Below are 21,330 nucleotides of genomic sequence, written 5' to 3'. Positions count from 1 at the left end.
GTACCGATGTTAGAATAATTATTTTGCTCCTTAGTTTCAAATCAGGAAGAGAAGATGAGGTGTTTTGTATTTCAAATGGGGTGGGATAAAGGGCTTTTATAGAGTTTTTTTGTGACATTTTACCCATTATATTGGACCTGAAGGGAATGGAGGAAACGGTTAACGAAGAAGACGCCCAAAAGCGCCCCAATCGGGAGGAAAATTCCAAAGAAAAGACGAGAAATTCTATAACATCTAAGCATGTTGCGGTGTTCTCATTTCTCGTTGGGATGCTAAGTGTTTTGGTCTACTTTATTGTGGTCGATCCCCTCCTCCTACCACAGGACATGTCAAGCAGTTTCTACGATATTTATGCAGCTGGTGCAGATAACATCAGTCCACAGGTGCTGGATCTTTTTATGAGCTACGATGAAAACCTCGATGGAAAAATTAGTGTAAAGGAATTTGTCCCGATTGCTGAACGACTTCAAGGAACTCAGGTGAAGAACACCTCAGTTTTATCTCTTTAATACTCTCTTATTTATGATCTTTTAGCTTTATCTTTATCCTAGTAATTTACCCTCAGATGACATAAGTTTCGAAAACAATTGAAAATCACGATTACTTCATAAATATTTAATTTTGATAAAGAAAACTGATAAGCTCGAGCTCCCTGGGAGACTTTGCTCCTTAGGGCTTTAAGCTTAGGATTCTCCTTTGGTATATGTTATGGGTTTATAAGCATTTAAGACAGGTTTTTATTTCTTTTCTTCTGAGTGCCACTTACTTTTTGCATGAAAAAATAATCAAAAGTTAAAGTGTTTCAATTAAGTTTCTTTATTAGTATGAAATTAATTGAATAACAAATTAACAGAATAAAGAACAGCTGTACTTATATAAGTGGTTCATATCATACTCATATTATATTGTTGCTAAAAACCTCTGTATCGAAACAAGATTTAGACAAAACAACTCTCATACTTATATTTTAATCCTTTGAATTAAATTAAAAATCTGTCTAAATGCTAGTACATCGCAAATGCAGCTTGTCAATTTTTTAATATCATGTATCAGAAACGTGTTGAGACTTGCTTGGAACCTAGTCCATGTAATCCTTAATTTAAGGGGGAAACTTGTGTTATTGACATTTTGGGGCAAAATATTTGCAGTGGAGAGTTTCAGAATAACAGCTTCCCCATCCTAGTGGTTTTGAATGGTAAATTATTTGTTCATACGTGGGTAGTGCAGGAAAGCAGGAGGGAGGAATGGGAGAAGGCGTAGGAAAGAGAGTGAAGGGAGAGAGAACTTAAAAAGGGAAGGCAGACCAGATTTTTTTAAAAAAAGGTCGCTCTTTTAAAGATCTTTGACCATTCAAAAAGGTTTAAAGTTTATTGATAGTTATCTTCTCTGAAGTCCCTACCCTGCCTCCAATGATTGAAACTTTTCCTGATATAGTCTTGTTAATATCACAGTAGCTATGGACCTTAATCACATGGTCACATCTCTCATGAGAATAAAAATCTTTGTTTAGCCCTTTGTTTTATGAGTTTATTCTCAAGCACTTGAATGTGAGGCAAAGCATGGTGGAATCTATTGTTTGAACCAACATGACTTCTGCTTGAAATAAGCCCATTTATGACTAGAATCTCCAGTTACTGCTCTTTGCCTGGAGGTTTTGGGGCCTTGATATCGATTTTCTATGATCTGCATCTTACTAATGATTTTTATCTATAACTTTTTAGGAAAGTCAATTCTTGTCAACGCCTCTTGTTGAAGAGGATTGGGACTGGAGTGGAGAACAAGTGACTCTAAATGGTTCCTTCAAACCTCTTGTTCTATCTAGCATGACTAAGTTTTCAAGTTCTCCATATCCTGTAAGTACGTACAGAGTATTTGGCATTGAGGAAATATGTACTGGTATCTCTTAATTGAATTAATAAAAATATTAATTAAATACTTTTGAAATGCCCCTTGCTAATAATTTTAATTCTAATAATATAAAAGTTTGATGTGCATTGAATCTCAACAGAAAAAAACACAAAAGAATTATTGCTATATTGACATTAATTTTATTTACCGGCCAGGTGGTTCAAATAAGGAAAAACTATGATAAGGATTCTGGCGAAGCTGAAAAAAAAAAGACCTCTTGCAATTCCAAAAGGAAAAAAACCGCAATAATTCCAAAAGGAAAAAAAAACAGACTTTGAGAAAGTCTATATGTGGGTATAAAAATAATTTAGAATTTTTGTTTTATAACAAAGGGATATGATAAGCCAATAGAGGGATTGAAGGCCTGGACAAAAATGGTCACTCCACAAGCAACATTTCCAGTTAATGCATTTTCCATCTTTCTTCCGCCTGACAACACTCAAGTAGGAATGCCCTGGTACATCATTGAACCACGAATCTCAAAATATGGTGAGTTTGCTAAGAAGTTTACTGTGAAGTTTTTCCACTCTCATTGCCCACAAGCAATACAACTAAATTTATTCATACATGTTGATTTGGCCAAGGAAGGAATATTGATCCAGGAGTAAAATTGACAGGTTCGTCACCCACCTTCCTCTAAAATACTTTTTCTTGGGGCTTCTGAAATTCCTGTGGACCTCTGTAGCACACTAGAATGGTTATATATTATTTTAATAATTTTTAGGATTTTTTTTGTAATCAATCCCAGGTCCTACGTTGTCTAGTAATCGCTACATCCCTCCACCAGTACGAGGAAAGGCAGGCATCATCCACCATCTTCTTGCCATGTTTCACCCCAGACCTTTTATTTACACAAGGTTTGGTCCACAAGGGACAGCTGCTTGTATACAGGCAGAGAATAAAAAATACTTGAAAATTTCATTTAGGTTAGAATTTCAATTACTATGTTTCGTATACTTTCACCAACTCACACTCTATATAAACTCACAAGATCAGAGTGGGTGGTACATGCTGTCTATGCCTAAGCCATAGGGGAGGGGGTGCTCACAAACCCACTTCTCACTGAAGCATAACATGAGCCAGGGAATACATAGAGCAAGAGGCAAATGGACTTTAACGTGAGCCGGGGAGTAATGTAGAACAAGAGGCAAATGGACTTTGACAATGTCTGATTTTTTTTGTTTGCAAATCTCTGAACAGAATCCATGCAGAATTCCAGGTGAATCAACCACCTCTGTTCCCATTTTGGTTCTCCCCAGCACAGTTTGCTGGAACCATTATCATCAGTAGAGATGGATCCCACATCAAGTCATTCAATATGGCAGTCCCTGCTAACAAGAGTCTCAATGTTGGTGGGTACAGAGTAAAACTTGCTTGCGTGTTTTGACCCCTTGCAGCAAGTTGGAATGCAGCTCAATTTGGAGGACATAACGATCGATTTTTTCCGAAAACCTTTCCAACCTCTGCTAGGAGCTTGATAAATGGTTCAAATGTTACTTTATAAAAGTATTAAAATTAATGACAACACATTTTTGCACCCTGTTTCATTATGATTACAGATATGGAGTGGATGTTGAGCAGAGCAGATGATAACCAAGGAGAGCAAGATCAAGGTAATTTAGATGATATAAAGTAATTAACTAGTAATATGTGAAACAATGAAGGCATAAATGAAAGAAATGAGAAAAATTCCAGATGGAATTAAGGTGCATTTCTTGTTCTCATAATTCTAAAAGTAGATTGGAATTTGATTTAGAAACTTTGTTTTGTAGGGAAAGCTGCAGATGGTAGTGTAAGCCAAAGAAATGAAGTGAGCATGGAAGTTGACATAGGTATGGTATGAGAAAAAATGGGAAGAATTTTTTAAATGGGAATCCCATAGGATAGTCTTCTTTTTTTATACTGTAAAGAATAACAAATTCAATCCTTTAGAATAATGATGATGATAATAATGATGATGATAATGATAATATAATAATAATAGTAATATACAGTATAAATAATAATAGTTAATATATAGTAATAATAGTAAATACTTCTGGGCATCCAGAAGTATATACTGCTATATAATAATTATTATAATGATAATTTTCTTAGCATAGTACACACATTTGTTGTAAAGCAATATTCAAAAATCAAAAATCAGCAAATCCTAGGCAGAGCCCACATTGTTGTAACTTAAGAAAATAAAGGAAGAAATAAAGATACCATAATATTTCTTTATAGACATAATATGTTTTACAGCCTTGCTGATGTGGTCGTGTGTTGAATTACATTATGTGATGATGTCTGACTGATAATCCCTTATTTCCTTAAGGTTTTCTTCCTCAAATGGAGTTAAGGAGTTTGGGTCCATCAGTATTGAAAGAAAATGAAACCCTGGATGACAAGAACCCTGAACCAAAAGGCACAGCCACTGACGAACAAGAAATGAAATGGGAATCAGAGATAACAAAAGAGAAAGCAGAAAACATCCTAGCTGCATATTTTTATCCATTCAAAAAGGTACATGTACAATGATTGCACATTTAGAAAGGAATAGATAATCAGTACACACCACGTGTGCTTCAGCATCCCTTCTACTGAACTCCTGGCATCACGGGTAGACTTTGTTAGGTCTCTCTTTTAATTTGAGGGTTTTCCTCCCAGTTCTCTGGTTTTCCTCTCTCTGCAAAACCTAACATGCTAACTCCAATTAGATCTGTAAGTTAGTTGTGCCTTGACTCATAGATAAGCCCATAGGTTGTTTCAGTGTTGGGTCTGTAAGTTAGCCATGCCCTGACCTAGATCAGTCCAGAGGTTGTTTTAAGGAATGATCTGTATGTAAGTTAGCCATGCCTTGACTTTGATCTGTCCAGTGGCTGTGTGTGGGTTTTATCTAAGAGTTATTGATGCCCTGACTTTGATCAGCCCATAGGCCTCTTCAGTATTGATAAAATTTGATGGATTTTTCTGCTTGGAAATTTGTTGCCATCCACAGGCAGAAACCAAGGTCCCTGTTCTCTTAAGAGTAACAATTAAAATCAAGTAGAAAATACCATAATTAATTTTCATTTCTTCACAGGTGACCTATCATCCATTCAAGGAAGCCTTTCAACTGGCCAAACAACAAAACAAACTAGTGCACCATATTTTACTTTGGGGTGCTCTAGATGACCAGTCATGCTGAGGTACTGTCCCATTCCCAAGATGTCGTGAGCATTTGCAAAGATTAAGGCTTGTCAGCACAAAATATATATTTAATTAGTTCTCAAGAAGTTTTGTCTTTGACAGTTTGTTTATAAAATGGTATACTGTTCAGTTGCCTGTCAAAAATAAAAGTTAGCAAGAACGCTTTCATATTTTGACCTGCCAAGCTTATCTTGGCACGTTGCCTTGTTATGACGCACTAGTCTTGGTCACCACATCACTGAAATGAACTATTACTGAAATACGAATTACGTAATACTGTTTTTATGTTTAAGTTAGTAGGGGTACTGGAGTCTGTACTCATGCTTGTCATCTATCACTATGCTTGAAACATTGCCGTTATAATAAATGTATTATATTTTATTTACATTGTATATGTTATTTATTATCTTAATATTGTTTTACAAGTCTAACTCTGAAAACCAAGCTCACCATTTATGAACCATTGTTTTTCTAGGTTCCGGGCGGACACTCCGAGAAGGCCCCTTGGAGTGCCGCCCTATTGTCAACCTCTTGATGAACAATTTCATCAACTGTTGGTCCCTTGTGGAGGAGCTCAAGGTCAAGTGTTTGGCATTAATATGAAGTATTTTTATCTTTGAGTATTAAGTGTCCCTCTAGGGGACTGTATGACCTTTGATGGTTTAATGCCCAAAATATATAACTTACCCGTAATAACATTATGCAGCAGTTAGAGATTCCGAGCTTCATATGTACACTATTGTGCCAAGAGAATGTCTTATTCTTAGCATATAGAGCTTTTAAGTTGTGATGTTTTTCCAGGTCCAACTGCTCACAAAAATTGCTAGGAAGAAGCAAAAAATGGTCTCAATGATTTAGTATCCACTTGAAACAATCAAAACTTTGTCAAAAGTCTCTAGTCAGTCAATACCTGTAGTACTGCTTCTCTCTTTGGACCTGAAGGTAATTAATTCCATATGATTAACATCACACTTGAAAGCTCTATAAGCTTAGCAGGGACTAACTTACTACTCACTACCTTAGGGGTACTCCTTTATTACAAGGCTGCACTGACAGGCCAGAAAGTGTCTTGTAGTTACTATTAATAGGTATAGTTGTTATATTGTTGGAACACAAGCTAAGTGAAATCTAAATGTGATGAATTTCCTTTCATTAGGGTTTGGCCAAACATAAAGATGATGTAGAGACAGCAAGGCTAGCACAGATGGCATTAGACAGCTACAGGTACTGTGAAGGATGGTGACAATAGTTTTCTTTTTTGTTCACTTGGAAGTGTGGTTATATTAAGTCACACTTACAGTTTATTTAGTAATTATTGAGATCAAATCAACAGTGTTCAACTGATATCTATGATGGCGATTGGTGTTGGTTTGATTTCCCTTTTCAGACCCCCATGTCATTCCCTACAGTATCATTTCTTTGTTTAACGGTTGTGCATAAAAAGACACATGAATATGGATATAACCTAAACAAACAATCTTATTCCCAAGAGAATGACAAGTGGTCTGTAATGCCAGAAAAAAATTATGACCAAGGTAGAGGTCTGCTAAAGATAAGTAAAAAGACTTTTCACTGACCACAGTTTTTGATATGGCAAATCATCAACAAATGACAAACATGTGACCATCATCAGAAAAACGAGGAACAAGTGACAAATAAGATATTACCTCAATCGTTTTTTTTATAAACTTTACGAGCAGGACAGTTGTTCAAGAGTGAGTGCAGACTTATTTTGTAATATTTTACAGGTTTCCTGTTGAATCAATGGTCATGATGCCTAATGGCACACTAGTAAATAGGATGAATGCTAATTCCCTGATGAATGTGGGAGATGAAGAAGCAAATAAAAGGGACCAAGTCCAAGTGTAAGTTATGAGATTAACATATTAAGATAATGCCAAATGTTGGTGGTTTTTAAAACAAGATTACATTTTAAATGAAATATTTGGGATTTACCAGCTGTGGCATTTCTACAGACTGAGTATAGGTCTTCATCCAATGAAATCCCAATTGGAAATTAGAAGATTATCTGAAGAGGCAGAGGGAGGAAAATCAGAGAAGCTGGAGAAAAACCCTCAGTACAGGAGAGAACCAACAAGTAACTCTACTCACAAACCAGGGTCGCATTGGCGAAAGGTTGTACACCACCACACCACCCATGCTTCCCATCACATAGGAGTAGATTTTGTTGGGTTATTCCTTTGATTCGATGGGCTTTTTATCTTGGTTGGACCCTGGTTTTCCAGGAAAACATTTTCCCTGCTCAAGAAAACCCAACACACTAAATTCCAATTCAGTCGGTGACATTAGCTGTGCCCTGACTTTGATCAGCCCAGAGATTGTTTCAGGGTTCCATCTGTGAGTTAGCCGTGCCCTGACTTTGATCAGCCCAGAGGTTGTTTCAGGGTTCTATCTGTGAGTTAGCCATGCCCTGACTTTGATCAGCCCAGAGGTTGTTTCAGGGTTCAATCTGTGAGTTAGCTGTGCCATGACTTTGATCAGCCCGGAGGTTGTTCCAGGGTATCAAATGAATAAAAATTATTTGAATTTGAAGGTTTTATGCAATGTAATTTTCTTTTTCTTTTTTTAGCCTACCAGAAGGATTCACTGACTTTGTGAGTTTGAAGTACTTTGAATTCCTAGAAGAAGGACTGAAGGGTTTTGTTAATTAAAAGAAGAAAAATATATATAATCACAAATTGAAAACTGGGTTTCATTCTTGGAACAGAATAATTATTAGAGCATCAAATGTTCTAAAAAATAAACATTATAAAAGAAAGCAAACATGAGTAACGGGGAAAAGAGGAAGAGAGGGAGAAAAAAAAAATTATAACTTTATTTGCAAACAAATAATAATAGAAAAAAGTTGCAAAACGGGTGCTGCCAGGAAAGAATTGAATCCTCATACAGTCAATTCAAAAAATGTTGTCGTCAACCAACTCAAGTCTACGCGACTGGACCAAAAGGAACTCTGGCTAGCAATCATTGAAGCTGAGTTGACCCCATAATTTTATCTGACTAGTTATGCCTGGTTTACAGCATGAACCTTTGTAGGCAAGCGAGAAGTGTTGAAGGAAACGTTTTTTAAATGCCTTCATACTTTCGGAATCGTGAACTGAATCATAACTACTTTGTTTTTCTTTCCCTAAACCCGAAGACATGCATTTGATGGATTGTTTCTCTCCATTATTATCTTATTTCTAGCAGGAACAATTAATTCAGAATGAATATTTAACTGCTTCAGTGATTTTTACCCATATTCCTTTCGGTCCAGTCGCGTAGGCTTGAGCCAGTCGGCGACAACGTTTTTTGAATTGACTGTATACAGCAGCCCCCACTAACTAATAACAATGAAATCACTGGTAGAAAAAAAGGAAGAAAGAAAGAAAGGAAGAAAGGAAAGAAATTTAAGACAGAAAGAAGGGAATGAGATTAAAGATTCTATTTCAAACTTGAATGCATAAAAAGTTACTATATACATAATTATTATATATTATTAATATATATGAGAAAAACACACATGACAAATTATAGAAAATAGACTGAGATAAAATGAATTATCAATTTATTTTTATATCTAATATAATAACAATACTTTTTTATATACCTCAGACTTTTATCAGCATGTTCGTTTAATATTTGTTCAATATTTTTAATAATATTTAATAATATTAAGGTAGCCAGTTGTTTATCTTAGAAACATGAGCTTGAAATGAGCTCAACCTAGTATAAGAGTAAAGTAAATGCTATTGGGAAGACCAGAATGTATAAAGTGAAAAGACTCGCATGTTAGACATATTATAGGCCATCTGGAAGAGTAAGATTGTTGTGTCCTCAGGGCCCTGGACAGACAGACACTTCCTAAAGAATGGTCTACAGCTTGTTAACATCATACAGTTTTTGGGATTCCTTTAAGTTTGATTCAGAATGCTTTATTATGACGATGGACCTTTAAAGTAAATTTTATATACAGGGGTCATCTGATGTCTAGAGAGTGTTTAACAAATTTTAAGGTTCTCTTTTCCTGTGTCTTTTCATTTATGCCAAATATTTAGAAATACCATACTTTAGATATGGCAGATTTTTTACAAAGAGAGGGTTTTGCTAAAAGTGCTAGACAGTGTCACTTAATTATTGATAACAGAATTTAAAAAAAGACACAAGAAGTTCAAGCTTGTTGCATTCTAACTACTGTTACCAGTTAATGGAAATTATTTGTTTACAAATTTTGCATGTACAGCTGTATACAGGGGAGTTTGTAATTCAAAAAGTAATTCTGCTATGTTCCAAATTTCAAGAATATGATCAAGTAATAAAGTTTTGATATCTTTCGTACTTTCGTGTTGTTTTTTGTTTTTGTTTTTTTCATTTTTATTATACATATTTTTACAGCACAATGTGCAAAAGTATGACCACATTTAATGTATTCACATAATTCTATGCACAGTCTTTTCGCTGCCAAACAAGCCTTTACATGCCTTATTCTTGCCTGACTAAAAGCTGTCAGCTTCATATTCTTTGAAATCTGTTAGTTTAATGCACAAAAGCCTGTGTGCATAATCACTGGTCATATTTTGCATGTCATGCTGTTTTTCTACTACTGTATAAGATTTTTAAATTTTATAATTTTATATACTACTGAATATTCAACTAACTGAAATTTCAACAACTAAACTACCTACCATGCACCCTTTTTGAAAGATACCTTAATCAAAAAAGACTGTGATATTGACATTCAGTATCTAAAGTGGTGTGCTCTCCCTACCTTCTAATCATGTCACTACTGTTTGACGTCACTGACTTCCACTGTTGGTGGACAGTTAGCTATCATGGCATCACCAAATGTGTTCCATATCTTGTAGTCAGATGTGATGAATTCAATACCTACAACCAACAGAACAAAGTGTTACAAATACTGTGTTGGACATTGAATTGGTTTGTCACACATTGCAACAGTGATATGGCTTCTCCCATGGTATTGCGTGCTACAGTACAACACTTAAATAGGTTCTCATGCAACATACAGTGAAATGGCTTTCCGTACATGGTAATGCCTACGGCAATATTTAAATGGTTTTCCTTGCACCATAGACAGCATGTCCTAACAGTTAAATGGCTGCAATGGCTAACAATGAAATGACTTCTCTCACATAGTAATACCTACTGCGACATTGAAACGGCTTCTCATACAATACAGAGTTGTCAATGTTGTTTGTTAAAACATTAATTATACAGCTTCTCTTTAATCCCATATAGGAAACTGTCCAATTATTTTCTTAATTGGACAGGTCTTGTTGATATGGGATTAATTAGGCAGCTATATAATTAATAGGTAATGGGATTTGATGCTCCCCAATCAAGAAATAATTAGACTCGAAAAATTCCTGACTGCAAAAATTGGACTCGGCCTACGGCCTCATCCAATTTTGTCAGTCCTCAGAATTTTCCTCGTCCAATTATTTCTTAATTGGACAGCATGGAGTCCTGTTACATATACTAATAGCTTCTCATCTATCCAGGCACTAACAGGTGTGTGGCTTTTCATGCACTACACAGGCAGCATGATCAATTACAGACACTCAATTAATGTTCTTGCTAATTTAATGAATCTTCTGAATTCATATGACTTACTTGTATTTACTTTGGATAACTTAGAGTTAGGATAAATACTCAGAGATCTTGGGTCTATAGAACAACCAGTGAGTGTGAAGTCTGACAACTTGAAAAATATCTGAAAAACAACACATCAAAATACTCAACACCGACATGCTATTAATAGGGAAGCACAGGTTGTTTGCACTGCTAATGTTCCACCTTTTGATCAAAGCATCTGTCATGGGTTTGATACTCAGACCAGCCATCACATGACTAGAGTTGCTTGTTGGTCTTCTCGTGTATTTCAAGGCAAAAGAACTGAGACTGGAAGCACGGGTGGTGTAGTGGTGAGAGTGTAGTGGTGAGAGTGTAGTGGTGAGAGTGTAGTGGTGAGAGTGTAGTGGTGAGAGTGCAGTAGTGAGAGTGTAGTGGTGAGAGTGTAGTGGTGAGAGTGTAGTGGCGAGAGTGTAGTGGTGAGAGTGTAGTGGAGAGAGTGCAGTCGTGAGAGTGTAGTGGAGAGAGTGTAGTGGTGAGAGTGTAGTGGGGAGAGTGTAGTGGTGAGAGTGTAGTGGCGAGAGTGTAGTGGTGAGAGTGTAGTGGCGAGAGTGTAGTGGTGAGAGTGTAGTGGCGAGAGTGCAGTAGTGAGAGTGTAGTGGCGAGAGTGCAGTAGTGAGAGTGTAGTGGCGAGAGTGTAGTGGTGAGAGTGTAGTGGTGAGAGTGTAGTGGTGAGAGTGTAGTGGAGAGAGTGTAGTGGTGAGAGTGTAGTGGCGAGAGTAGTGGCAAGAGCGTAGTGGCGAGAGTGTAGTGGTGAGAGTGTACTGGTGAGAGTGTACTGGTGAGAGTGTAGTGGTGAGAGAGTAGTGGTGAGAGCCCCCCCTTGCCAAGGCAGCCCATGTTTGATTCCCAGAATGGTGTCATGTGAGTAAAGCAGTTTGTTGATTCTCTAGATCTCCTGTGCTTTAATGGTTTTACCCCGGTTTTCTTCCTTTTTAAAAAAAACAATTTCTGAATTCCAATTGGAATCAAGAGGAAGAAGATCCATTCTGTGAAGCCACTGTTAAATCCTATTTATTTGTTATACCTGTACATAGCTATTGAATCCTTGACAGAATGGATCCTCTATGAACACTGCTGATTGCTGGTTCTTGGTGGCTCCAGGATCTCCAAAGAACACAGTACCTGCCAGAACAACCTCTAATGACTTTGGGAACTTTTGTCCTGGAAAAAAAGTTTTTTAAACATTTAAACATATTTACTTTAAACTTTTAACCCCAAGATGAAAAGCACTCATAGGGACACAGGTAGCCTAAGCACAGGATTAGTGAAGAACAAAAGGTTTGTTAATCGAAGTATTATGATCATCCGGGTGGATGTAGTCCTGAAAAGGACTGTTTGATGCGACTGACGTTTTGGCAACCTGAGCAGAAGTCATCTTCAGAGTCAAGTGAAGAATAAAGTAAGATTGGTCATATTCATAATGAATTTATGAGATGAATGTTAGAAAATTCTAACATCCATTCGTCATAAATTCAGTAAACCTTACGTTCTTCCCTATATGTAACTCTGTGCTTGGGCTACCTGTGATCAGGAGAGCCCATGTCTATGGAAAATATTTTAATATCAAATACATTATGCAATTTTCTTCTAGATTAAAGGTGCAGACACACACTGCAACATTGCATTTAAAAGGATTGTTGCAGCATTTGTCCACGTGCACCCCTCTGAAACGTATTGCATGCAGCATCGTGCAATGACAAGTGCTCTGGTCCTAGCATACCTATACTCCATAACAATCTTCTTTTACTAGAGCCGACGACCAGACTCCCATACGATGGTCCTCCTGACTCAAATTTCATTATATAACCCCTAAAGAATGAACACATAAGCTAAACATATAAGTTCATATTTGTTTCTTAAATAAAGTAACTGATTGTAATATTTTAATTTATGACCAGTCGACACATGTTGGTCAACAGTCATTTGTTGGTCAACATTCATTCATTCATCGATTGGCCGACACTTGATGGACACTTGACTGGCACTAACCAAAAATTGATTGACACTTGACCAACACTTGACCAACACTTGACCAACACTTGGCCAACTCATCACAAACACTCCCTCACTTGTACTTGCAAAAGATTTTCAATCTAAGGACAGTGTCTGAATCTGAGTCTGACATGTTTCGGCAGGTCATAGTACCTAATAAAGTACTTGATTACCATATATAATATGCCAGATAAAACCAATATCCACCTATAGTACTATTAATTATTCCAATATTTTGTGTACCTGTTGAAGAAAGGTAAGTGGACTTCAAAATATTCAAAAGAATTCTTGATTTTTCCATTGAGTTTCAGTTGAAGAGAGATTTGAACAGCTCTTTCATCACCCTGGAAAAGACAAGTACTGTAATTAATACTCAAAGTACGTATTTCATGGCCTGTGACGACTTTTTTTGAAAATTCTCCTTTTCACAATTCCTTTCAGTGGTCCTATGAATAAAAGTTCCAAGTCAAAGTTGGAGTTGCTGCACATGATACTCTATAGTTTAGCATGCAGAAACTCCAACCTCAAATTGGAACTATTATTCATGGTCACTGAACAGAACTGTAAAAAGGCCAAGTGTCATCTAGTCATAAGTTAAAATTATCCAGGCTCACAATATGTTTGTATTACTCACAGTATAACACAAGAGTTAACACATTCAACTGCATATCTTATGTTACTGCTTTCGCATTCCAAAGTTACATTTAACTTTCCAAAGCATTTTAGCTTTTATCCATTAAATATAATGATGGATTCATGACTTTGAGTGATGTTAGTCTGTTTCTTGAATGCAGTACAAGGTAGGGACCTTCACAATTGAAAGCAGCAAAGTGATGACATGAGTGTGTTTTCAAAACGATTTTTCATGCATGTGTCTTCATCCTTGGCATTGTCATTCTCACTAGGATGTGAAAAAACGCCAACTGACATTCCATGGGTAGCAGCATCAGCCAAGATGACATTGTACATATAAAAACTGTCTTGAAAACATGCTTACATAATTGTACCATTGTACAGTACCCACCCTCATCTGATAAATGCCTTCAATAGGTAAACCATTCTTTGCCTGACCAGAGTAGTGACACAAAGGGAAAGGTTCAGCTGGGGGTCTGAACCTGATGCGCCGTTCTGTAGCACGAGGAAGTATAGCACCTTGACTTGTTTCAAGGACTGACTCTTGTACAGATGTATCCCCCTCATGAACACTGGGGTGTACAAGAAGGTAATCCACGGCAGGAGAGAGAATGCTGACTGTTATTTCTGGGATGCCATCTAAATCTGCCTGTTGAAAGTACCATACAGTATAAACCTTGTAATAAAGTCTTGACCACCTAATGAAAGCCTTATTTATTTGTGCCAACAACACATGAAAGACTTTATAATCAATTTGTGCATGCCTACTGCTTTATTAACTGATACCTTGGTAGCATTGAAAAATAAAAATAAAACGAATGATGGTTAAAACATTGGACAAATAATGAAAAACCTAAAAAAGCATGAAACTAATTAAAAACGAAAAAGTAAATCAACTAAATTTAAAAAAATGGTTATTGTCCTGCTAAAGGTTTTGTGAAAATTTTGTTTACCACACATTGGGAATTGAATATACAATATGGCACGATTCTAATTGTTACAACAACAAAGATTAACCAAAGTTCATTTTATATTTTTTAAATAATATCCTTACTTGGTAACACTTCTTCTATTTTTAGTAATATATGATACTAACAATCAGTAATATTGTCATTACCAAAACTAATACTTACCTTACAAACTATGGTACCAAATAACTGATATACATCATTGCTACTATCAGCATGATGCTATTAACAACAAACAAAATTGTAAAAATATGTAAATATTTGTTTGTAATAATTACATAAATAAATACAATAAATATTTTTACAATTTTTACAATAATTATCATTAAGCTATTTTTCTAGGAAAACCATCCAAGGTCAGACTTTCTATCCACTGAGCTACTGGGAACTCATAGTGTAGGGTGATACCAGTGACTGCACAGACCATAAATATGACCATTATTAAGCATCATCATTATCACCATTATAAACCAACACCATAAGGATCATCATCATCATCATCATCATCATCAACCTCATTCTCATTGTATGGTATAAACCTAATTGAAAAAACGTAGTCAGGTTCGAGAAGGTCATATCATCGAAGCTAAGACCAAAAAGAATTTTGGGTATTCTGAAATGTGTATTATATTTGCATATAGACATGTAAAAATGCACAGTAGAGCAGAGTTGGTCGACCTAGATTAACAACATGCCAAAGCCATGATGCATGAAATGTGCACAGGAAGGGAAAACTGCAATATGCATCAAATTAGCATAATTGTTTGTCTTCCCATGCTCCCTTTCAGTCTTAGCTTTGATGATATAACCTTTTTTGAACCCGACAATGAAATGATTTTTCAATTAGGTGTATCTTGATTATTACCTGAGATGCTTTGATTTCTTCTTTTATCGAAAATAGAATCTGTTGTTTCCCTTTATGACTAACAGGTTTCCAGGATGGTTGCTAAAAATATTTCCAAACAAGACTTCAGTATACTTGTATAAACTCAAAACCCATGCCAGTCTTTAACTATTTTTGGCTGTCTGAAAGTCAATAGTCAGCATCATCATTCTCATCTTATCTTATAATGTACCTTTTGCCTTTGTGATATAGCTATGTCTTTACCAGTAATCAAAGCCTGGACTGTTACTGGGTTAGTATCAACTGGTGTTCCAAATGGAACAGCAACACACAAGAATGTCTGCAGATCTTTAATCTTGGAAGAAAGCTAGTAAAAAAAAACCAAGGATGCTGAGAAATCATTAGCACACTTATCAAAGAGCAGTTTTGGTATGACTGTCAAAAGCTTATGACATGAACATGGTTGTGGCACACCATGGTATATATGTACGCCAGACCAATCACATTGCATGACAGTTCACTACCATCCAATCAAATACCTAAATCACTGCACTAACACAGTGCAGACATAGTCACTGCTAAGGTTACAGCACTGCAAGACCAATCACATTGCATGAGGGGGGAAATCAGCCAATCAAAATTCTAGAAAACATAGCAGTCACAGCAAGGCACGCATACTGCACTGAGCTTTTCACAGTCATACAAAAATGCTTTATCTTGATTGTGACAGACACAGGCTTTATTTTCTTAAATGTACTGTATAGCATTTTACCTCTTCTCTAGAAGTCCATTGCCCAACAAATTCCACTAGTGAATGCAGCAATTTGTAACCAATGGTAACACCAGGCCTTAAACAAAAATAACCAAACTCATGTGTAAAAAGTAAGTCTTGTAAAAGGTTGATGTTTGTAGTCTATATTTTATAAATACTTACATCTCAATCAATGGAATCTTTTCTTGGGATAAGTCTCTTTCAACTAAGGGAAGGCAGGCAAAGATCAAGCCAAACTGATCAACATAAAGAAAACAATTATTACACACTATTGTTAGTTTCCAAACATTTAACCAGGGGGATCAGATAAAAAATACATGCTTGGCAGATACAATGGCAGTACAAGAGGTTCACAAAACTTAACACCATCATGTGACAATGTAAACATTATGGTGACAAATGAGTGACAATTTATAATAACCATAGTAGTGATGACAATGATGAAGGTGCTGTGGTGATGCTGCTGCTGATGATGATGGTGGTGGTGAAGATGGTGATGATATTAATAATGACAATAATAATAATGACAATGATGAAGGTAATATGACAGAGATGATGATAGTAATGGCAGCAATGATTATAATGATAAAGGTACTGCTGCTGATGCTGGTGCTGATGATAATAACACCGATAATGATGCTGGCATACTGGGAATTAAATGTACTACTGATCATAAAGAACCAATCACTACAATGTAGTCATACTACAGTACCTTCTCAATAGCAACCACAGGCCAAAGAGTACTACCATCTTTCAGAGGGACTTCATACACTGGTCTATACTGAGTCTTGCTACATGAGTCATTCTGAGAATTAAACTAGACATAATAGAGAGATTTTCAGTTTGATAATAATATTAATAATAATAATAATAATAATTTTATTACTTATATAGCGCAAATTCATTAAAATATATGATCTAAAAATGCACTTTACAATCTTTACAATCATTAAGAATCAAGCTATACTAAAACTATATCTATACATTAGTTTGCCATTAAAGTGGAGTTCAGTTTTGTATGATGATGCCAAGAATGTCTGAATTTAACCAAGCCACGAGATACAATGAAATTACATATGGTGTGGTATTTTTGATATTAAAATTGAAGTTTCACTTGAGAAACAAGAAAGCCTATTGCATCATATCTTGATGTCAAAACGCCCCTCAGTCTTCCCATTGCATCAAAAGCTACCTAGAGTAGATTCTATCTTCATGATCTCTATTTAAAATCTATGAAATATCCTCACAAAATTATCATGTCCAGCTTTTACCTCTTCCTCAGTATTAATGGACACATGTCCTCTTTGCCCAAACTCCTGAATGAGACTTTCACATATAACTGATGCAGGAGGAATTTTTACATTCTTTTTCTGGATCAGACTGGACCTTTTCTCCACTGTAGTGAAATACCTGTCAAAATAAGAAAAGATATAAGGGAGCATTCATTTTTTAGGAGGGGGAGGGGGCCAGAGGAATTAAGGGGGATGGCATCAAATATTTACATGTAGAAGTGAAAAAAAAAAGAAGGTCACTGATTTTTCTGGTAATAACCTTGCATTTTTGAGGTCAGATATTGTGGGGCCATTTTACAATAATATTATTGTAAAACTAAGCCGGGTGGGCTAGCAAATTGGGCACATATGCTAACAGCTATTCCTCTGGCCCCCTCCCAAGAAATGAATGCTACTAAAAGCACCAGTCAAAGTTTGCACCAGTCGGAGTTTGCTGAAGAATAAAAGTTCTGGATTTTTAGCTGTTTCTCACTCACCGGGAAAAGATGACTTTTTCTTGCACCTTTACAGGCCCAGAATTTAAAAATATCCACACACCACGTAAACTCATGAATACTCTGATTAAATATCAATAATTCATATCAAAAGAGCGAGTAATAGTTATAAAATTGAGGACGTTTTAGTTGAGTCAAAACATGTCTCTCCGTCCGCCATCTTGTTTCTTAGAGTGCTGCATTGATATTCCTGTCATCGAATATTTGAAGTTCATTCAAGGTCCAGGTCGTTCAATATCACAGTCCACTTCACTTCCGGACATTGTGTCAATGCACGCACTCAAAAAAAAATTAAAACTCCATCCCAAAGATACTCCAAAAACAACATGAGGCATAAGAATTTCACCAGTTTATAAGATAAAAAGGAATGAAAAATAATTTCGAGTTGAAAATCTAAGATTTGGTTTGAAACTTGAGATGGACTTTGGTTCACGTGACTCACGTGCTCGTAGGTGTTCTCAGTCTTAACCAATCAGAGAGAGCAACAAGAGAAAACCCCGCTAAGGTATTGACGCAAAGGTCATATTCCAGATTTCTTTCAGTATACAGAGACAATATAAGTCGATCAGAACAGAAGCGAGTACTTTGTCATAAAGTTACAAGTCAACATGGAAAGAAATGGTCTTGTAAGACGTGCCAAGAAAGTTGGAAAGGATAAGGACTATGTCGAAGTGAACGGGAATATTCCAGTCAAAAAACAACTGAAACTCAAACGAAAGCAACAAAAACTAATTTTCGTTGCTCTTTCGAGCTTACGTTACGTTGTGGAATGTCTGTTTTGTAACTTCCTATTGATGTGGTTTCTCATCCTCGTCCTGCCTATTGCTGTACTTAACTTAGTGTTAAAGAAGGTTGAACAGTTTATCGTGTGTCTTAAAGTAAAAGCCGTTCCTCTTCGAGGCGAAGACGCGATTTGGCTACAAGATTCTGATACGAACCGCTTAATTATTACTTCGGTAATAATCGTCGATAAGCAAGTGGACGAAAACACAGCTATAAAAGACTTTAGACAAATTGTTTACGAACGCATGGTAACTTACAAGAACAGTGATGGAAGCATAAAATTCCCTCGTGCGAAGCAGTTTATTCAACCTGGGTTATTCCAGTATTTCTTAGTCGAAGACAGCAATTTTGATATCGATAAACATGTTTTTAAATTTGATGGCGAGTTACCGAAGTCCAAAGAAGAGTTAGAAGGTATCATTTCTAAGATGTGTTGTGAGCCATTACGGAAGGATCGCCCACCATGGTACTTCTGCTACATCGCAAATAAATTTGACGATACAGCAGCTGTGGTCTTCCGTATTCACCACTGCATAGCAGATGGTGTCTCTCTGTCCAGATTCATGACCAGGATCCTCACAGACGAACACAAAGCACAGAAAGAAGCAAGAAAGTTTTCTTCTTACGCAAGAGGTTTCATGTATCTCAAAGCTCTCTTCGTTACTGCCAGAGTTGTGATTAGCCTACTATTAAGTTTTCCAGACAAATCGATTATACATGGTAAATCCCTGATTGGAAAGAAGAACTGCGTCTGGTCCCAACCTCTGGACCTTGACCTAATCAAAAGGGTTAAAACAACCACAGGTACGACTATCAACGATGTCCTTGTCGCCTCTCTAACAATGGCTATGCGGAAATACTTCCAAAAGAAGGGAGTCAAAAATCCTGAAGATTTCACAGCATCTGTTCCAGTCGACGTCAGTTCGTCCACAGAAACAATCGAGTTCCAGAACAAATTTTCTGTTGTTTTTATCAAACTCCCTTCAAGTCAAGAGAGTGCCTTGGATATTTTGTCTGAAACGAAAGCCAGGATAGACGCTGTTAAGTTTTCTGGCGAACCTTTTGCAATGGCCTGGTCTATGAACCTGTCAGTTGAACTTCTACCGGAGATACTTGTCAAGCCGTTGATATCATTTATCTCGATTAAATCGACCTGTGTGATGTCTAATGTGCCTGGTCCTCAGCATTCGCTGTCTGTCAGTGGACACCCGATAAAGTACATGACATTCTGGCCACCCCAGAGAAATAATATCGGTGTTGGGATCTCCATCTTCTCTTACGCAGGTCAAGTTGTGATTGGTGCACAAGGGGACTTGGAAGTGATGAATGACCCAGAAGCTGTCACTGAACTATTTGACGAGTCAATTCACGAGTTAGCTGCAGTTGTGCTTGGCGGAGAGAAACATAATGGATATTATTAACATTGCTACATGAAATGTCAACAATGATGTAATCTAGGAATACGTTTTCTTTTTTTCTAGTTCGCCCACAGGTAGCCCAAGCTTGGTTTCTGTGGTGTCCTGTTATAAGGAAATGTATGGAGATTTATCAAAAATTTCAATAAAATCATTGGAACGTGAAATAAAGCCTCGAAATGTTACCCGATCATTGAGAAATAGCACTTCTTTCGCTCTGCGTGGTTATTCTTTGAATTTAGCCCGTTTTAAGATTTTTTCCCCCACCAGTAAGAAATAAGAGAAGGTTGGAAACTCGAGTCCCAAAAGCGAACCATCACGGGTCTTTGAAACCTCGTACGTCTTCGAATTTCCTTTCCAGCGCCAAATTTTAGTCATAATCCTTCTCTAACATCCCTATAGAACCGAGAAAGTCGCATTAGAGACTAGTCTAAGAAGTGCTATTTCTCAATGATCGGGTAAAATTTCGAGGCCTTATTTAACGTTTCAATGATTTTATTGAAATTTTTGATGAATCTCCATACATTTCCTTATAGCAGGACACCACAGAAACCAAGCTTGGGCTACCTGTGGTTCGCCTTTTATACTCTCAAACGCACCGCATCTCATCCCATGCTGCCACGCCCAGAAGCCACTTTTCCCATTTCCGTCAGACCACTTGTCATTTCCTGGTAAATAAGATTCTTCGTTATCAATATTCATGTGCGGTCGTCTCGTGCGCAACCATTATTTAAACAAATACTTGATACTCAAAGGAATGACACATGGTCTGGAATGCCCGGCAGTTTAGTTTTTCAGTTATTTTCCAGAGTTTTGTTATCTGGAATTTCTTTTTTTTTTAATTTCATTCGTTAATATATTTGAAGTGATACATGATTTGATACTGAAGTGAATGGTTGATATTGTGCACGACGCATAGTGCAGGTACCAACGTTAAACTTGTGATCAAACATGTAAGAGGAGATCAAGACATTGATTTCAAATATTGAATGTAAAAATTTATTAGGTGAAACCTTGAATAGTTTTTTAATTGAATTTTTTTAAATGAATTAAATTGAATGCAAATTTTTAAATCATTATTTAACTTAAATGATATAGAATGCAAACAATATATCCGTGAAATATTAGTAATACTAACTTACACTATTTTATGCTAATTCTATTGTTTTCTTTTGTTTAACTAGCACTATTTTGGACAATATAGTAATTAGTGTTTCAGGGATACATTGTTTGCACTCTATTAAAGTGACCACAGTAAATAGACCTTTTTGCTTTATCGGTATTTTCGAAATCCGTGCACCCTAGAACAAAGAGTGATAACTATTTGCCCGTGGAATGTGGTTTTCTTTGTTAAGATATAGCACTTCGTACTATAGGGTGCGTACTGGTTTTTTTTGAGTGCAATA

General features: G+C 36.5%; 3 protein-coding genes across 4 annotated transcripts; 2 read left to right on the top strand and 1 right to left on the bottom strand.

Moving 5' to 3' along the window:
- Positions 1 to 40: 40 nt before the first annotated feature.
- LOC116302827 (selenoprotein N-like) lies at positions 41 to 9,414 on the top strand. Its single transcript, XM_031712215.2, has 13 exons — positions 41 to 479; positions 1,722 to 1,853; positions 2,241 to 2,397; positions 2,657 to 2,834; positions 3,109 to 3,260; positions 3,468 to 3,521; positions 3,681 to 3,740; positions 4,226 to 4,413; positions 4,973 to 5,078; positions 5,555 to 5,658; positions 6,236 to 6,303; positions 6,828 to 6,944; positions 7,670 to 9,414. The coding sequence occupies exons 1-13, from the start codon at positions 147 to 149 to the stop codon at positions 7,749 to 7,751; spliced, it is 1,731 nt and encodes a 576-aa protein (XP_031568075.2). The 5' UTR covers positions 41 to 146; the 3' UTR covers positions 7,752 to 9,414.
- LOC116302816 (AP-5 complex subunit mu-1) lies at positions 8,629 to 18,280 on the bottom strand. 2 transcript variants are annotated; one of them, XM_031712201.2, is made up of 14 exons: positions 17,709 to 18,280; positions 17,212 to 17,350; positions 16,653 to 16,757; positions 16,103 to 16,176; positions 15,941 to 16,016; positions 15,401 to 15,535; positions 15,190 to 15,270; positions 14,490 to 14,546; positions 13,748 to 14,005; positions 12,967 to 13,067; positions 12,452 to 12,540; positions 11,756 to 11,892; positions 10,711 to 10,810; positions 8,629 to 9,963 (listed from the first exon to the last, which is right to left on the bottom strand). In XM_031712201.2, exons 1-14 carry the CDS (start codon positions 17,780 to 17,782, stop codon positions 9,860 to 9,862), a joined length of 1,530 nt encoding a protein of 509 aa, XP_031568061.1. In that variant the 5' UTR covers positions 17,783 to 18,280; the 3' UTR covers positions 8,629 to 9,859. The 2 variants fall into 2 exon arrangements, with proteins under 2 accessions (XP_031568061.1, XP_031568062.1); XM_031712202.2 differs by lacking the exon at positions 14,490 to 14,546.
- LOC116302815 (uncharacterized) lies at positions 18,279 to 20,997 on the top strand. The gene has a single exon (XM_089040813.1). It carries the CDS (start codon positions 18,335 to 18,337, stop codon positions 19,928 to 19,930), a length of 1,596 nt encoding a protein of 531 aa, XP_088896939.1. The 5' UTR covers positions 18,279 to 18,334; the 3' UTR covers positions 19,931 to 20,997.
- The last annotated feature ends 333 nt before the right edge of the window (positions 20,998 to 21,330 follow it).

The sequence above is a fragment of the Actinia tenebrosa genome, unplaced genomic scaffold (genome assembly GCF_029948245.1).
Source record: "Actinia tenebrosa isolate PJP-AT-01 unplaced genomic scaffold, QUT_ActTen_1.0 PGA_scaffold8__29_contigs__length_14323225, whole genome shotgun sequence".
NCBI lineage: Eukaryota > Metazoa > Cnidaria > Anthozoa > Actiniaria > Actiniidae > Actinia > Actinia tenebrosa.
This window is presented reverse-complemented; position numbering and strand designations above follow the sequence as displayed.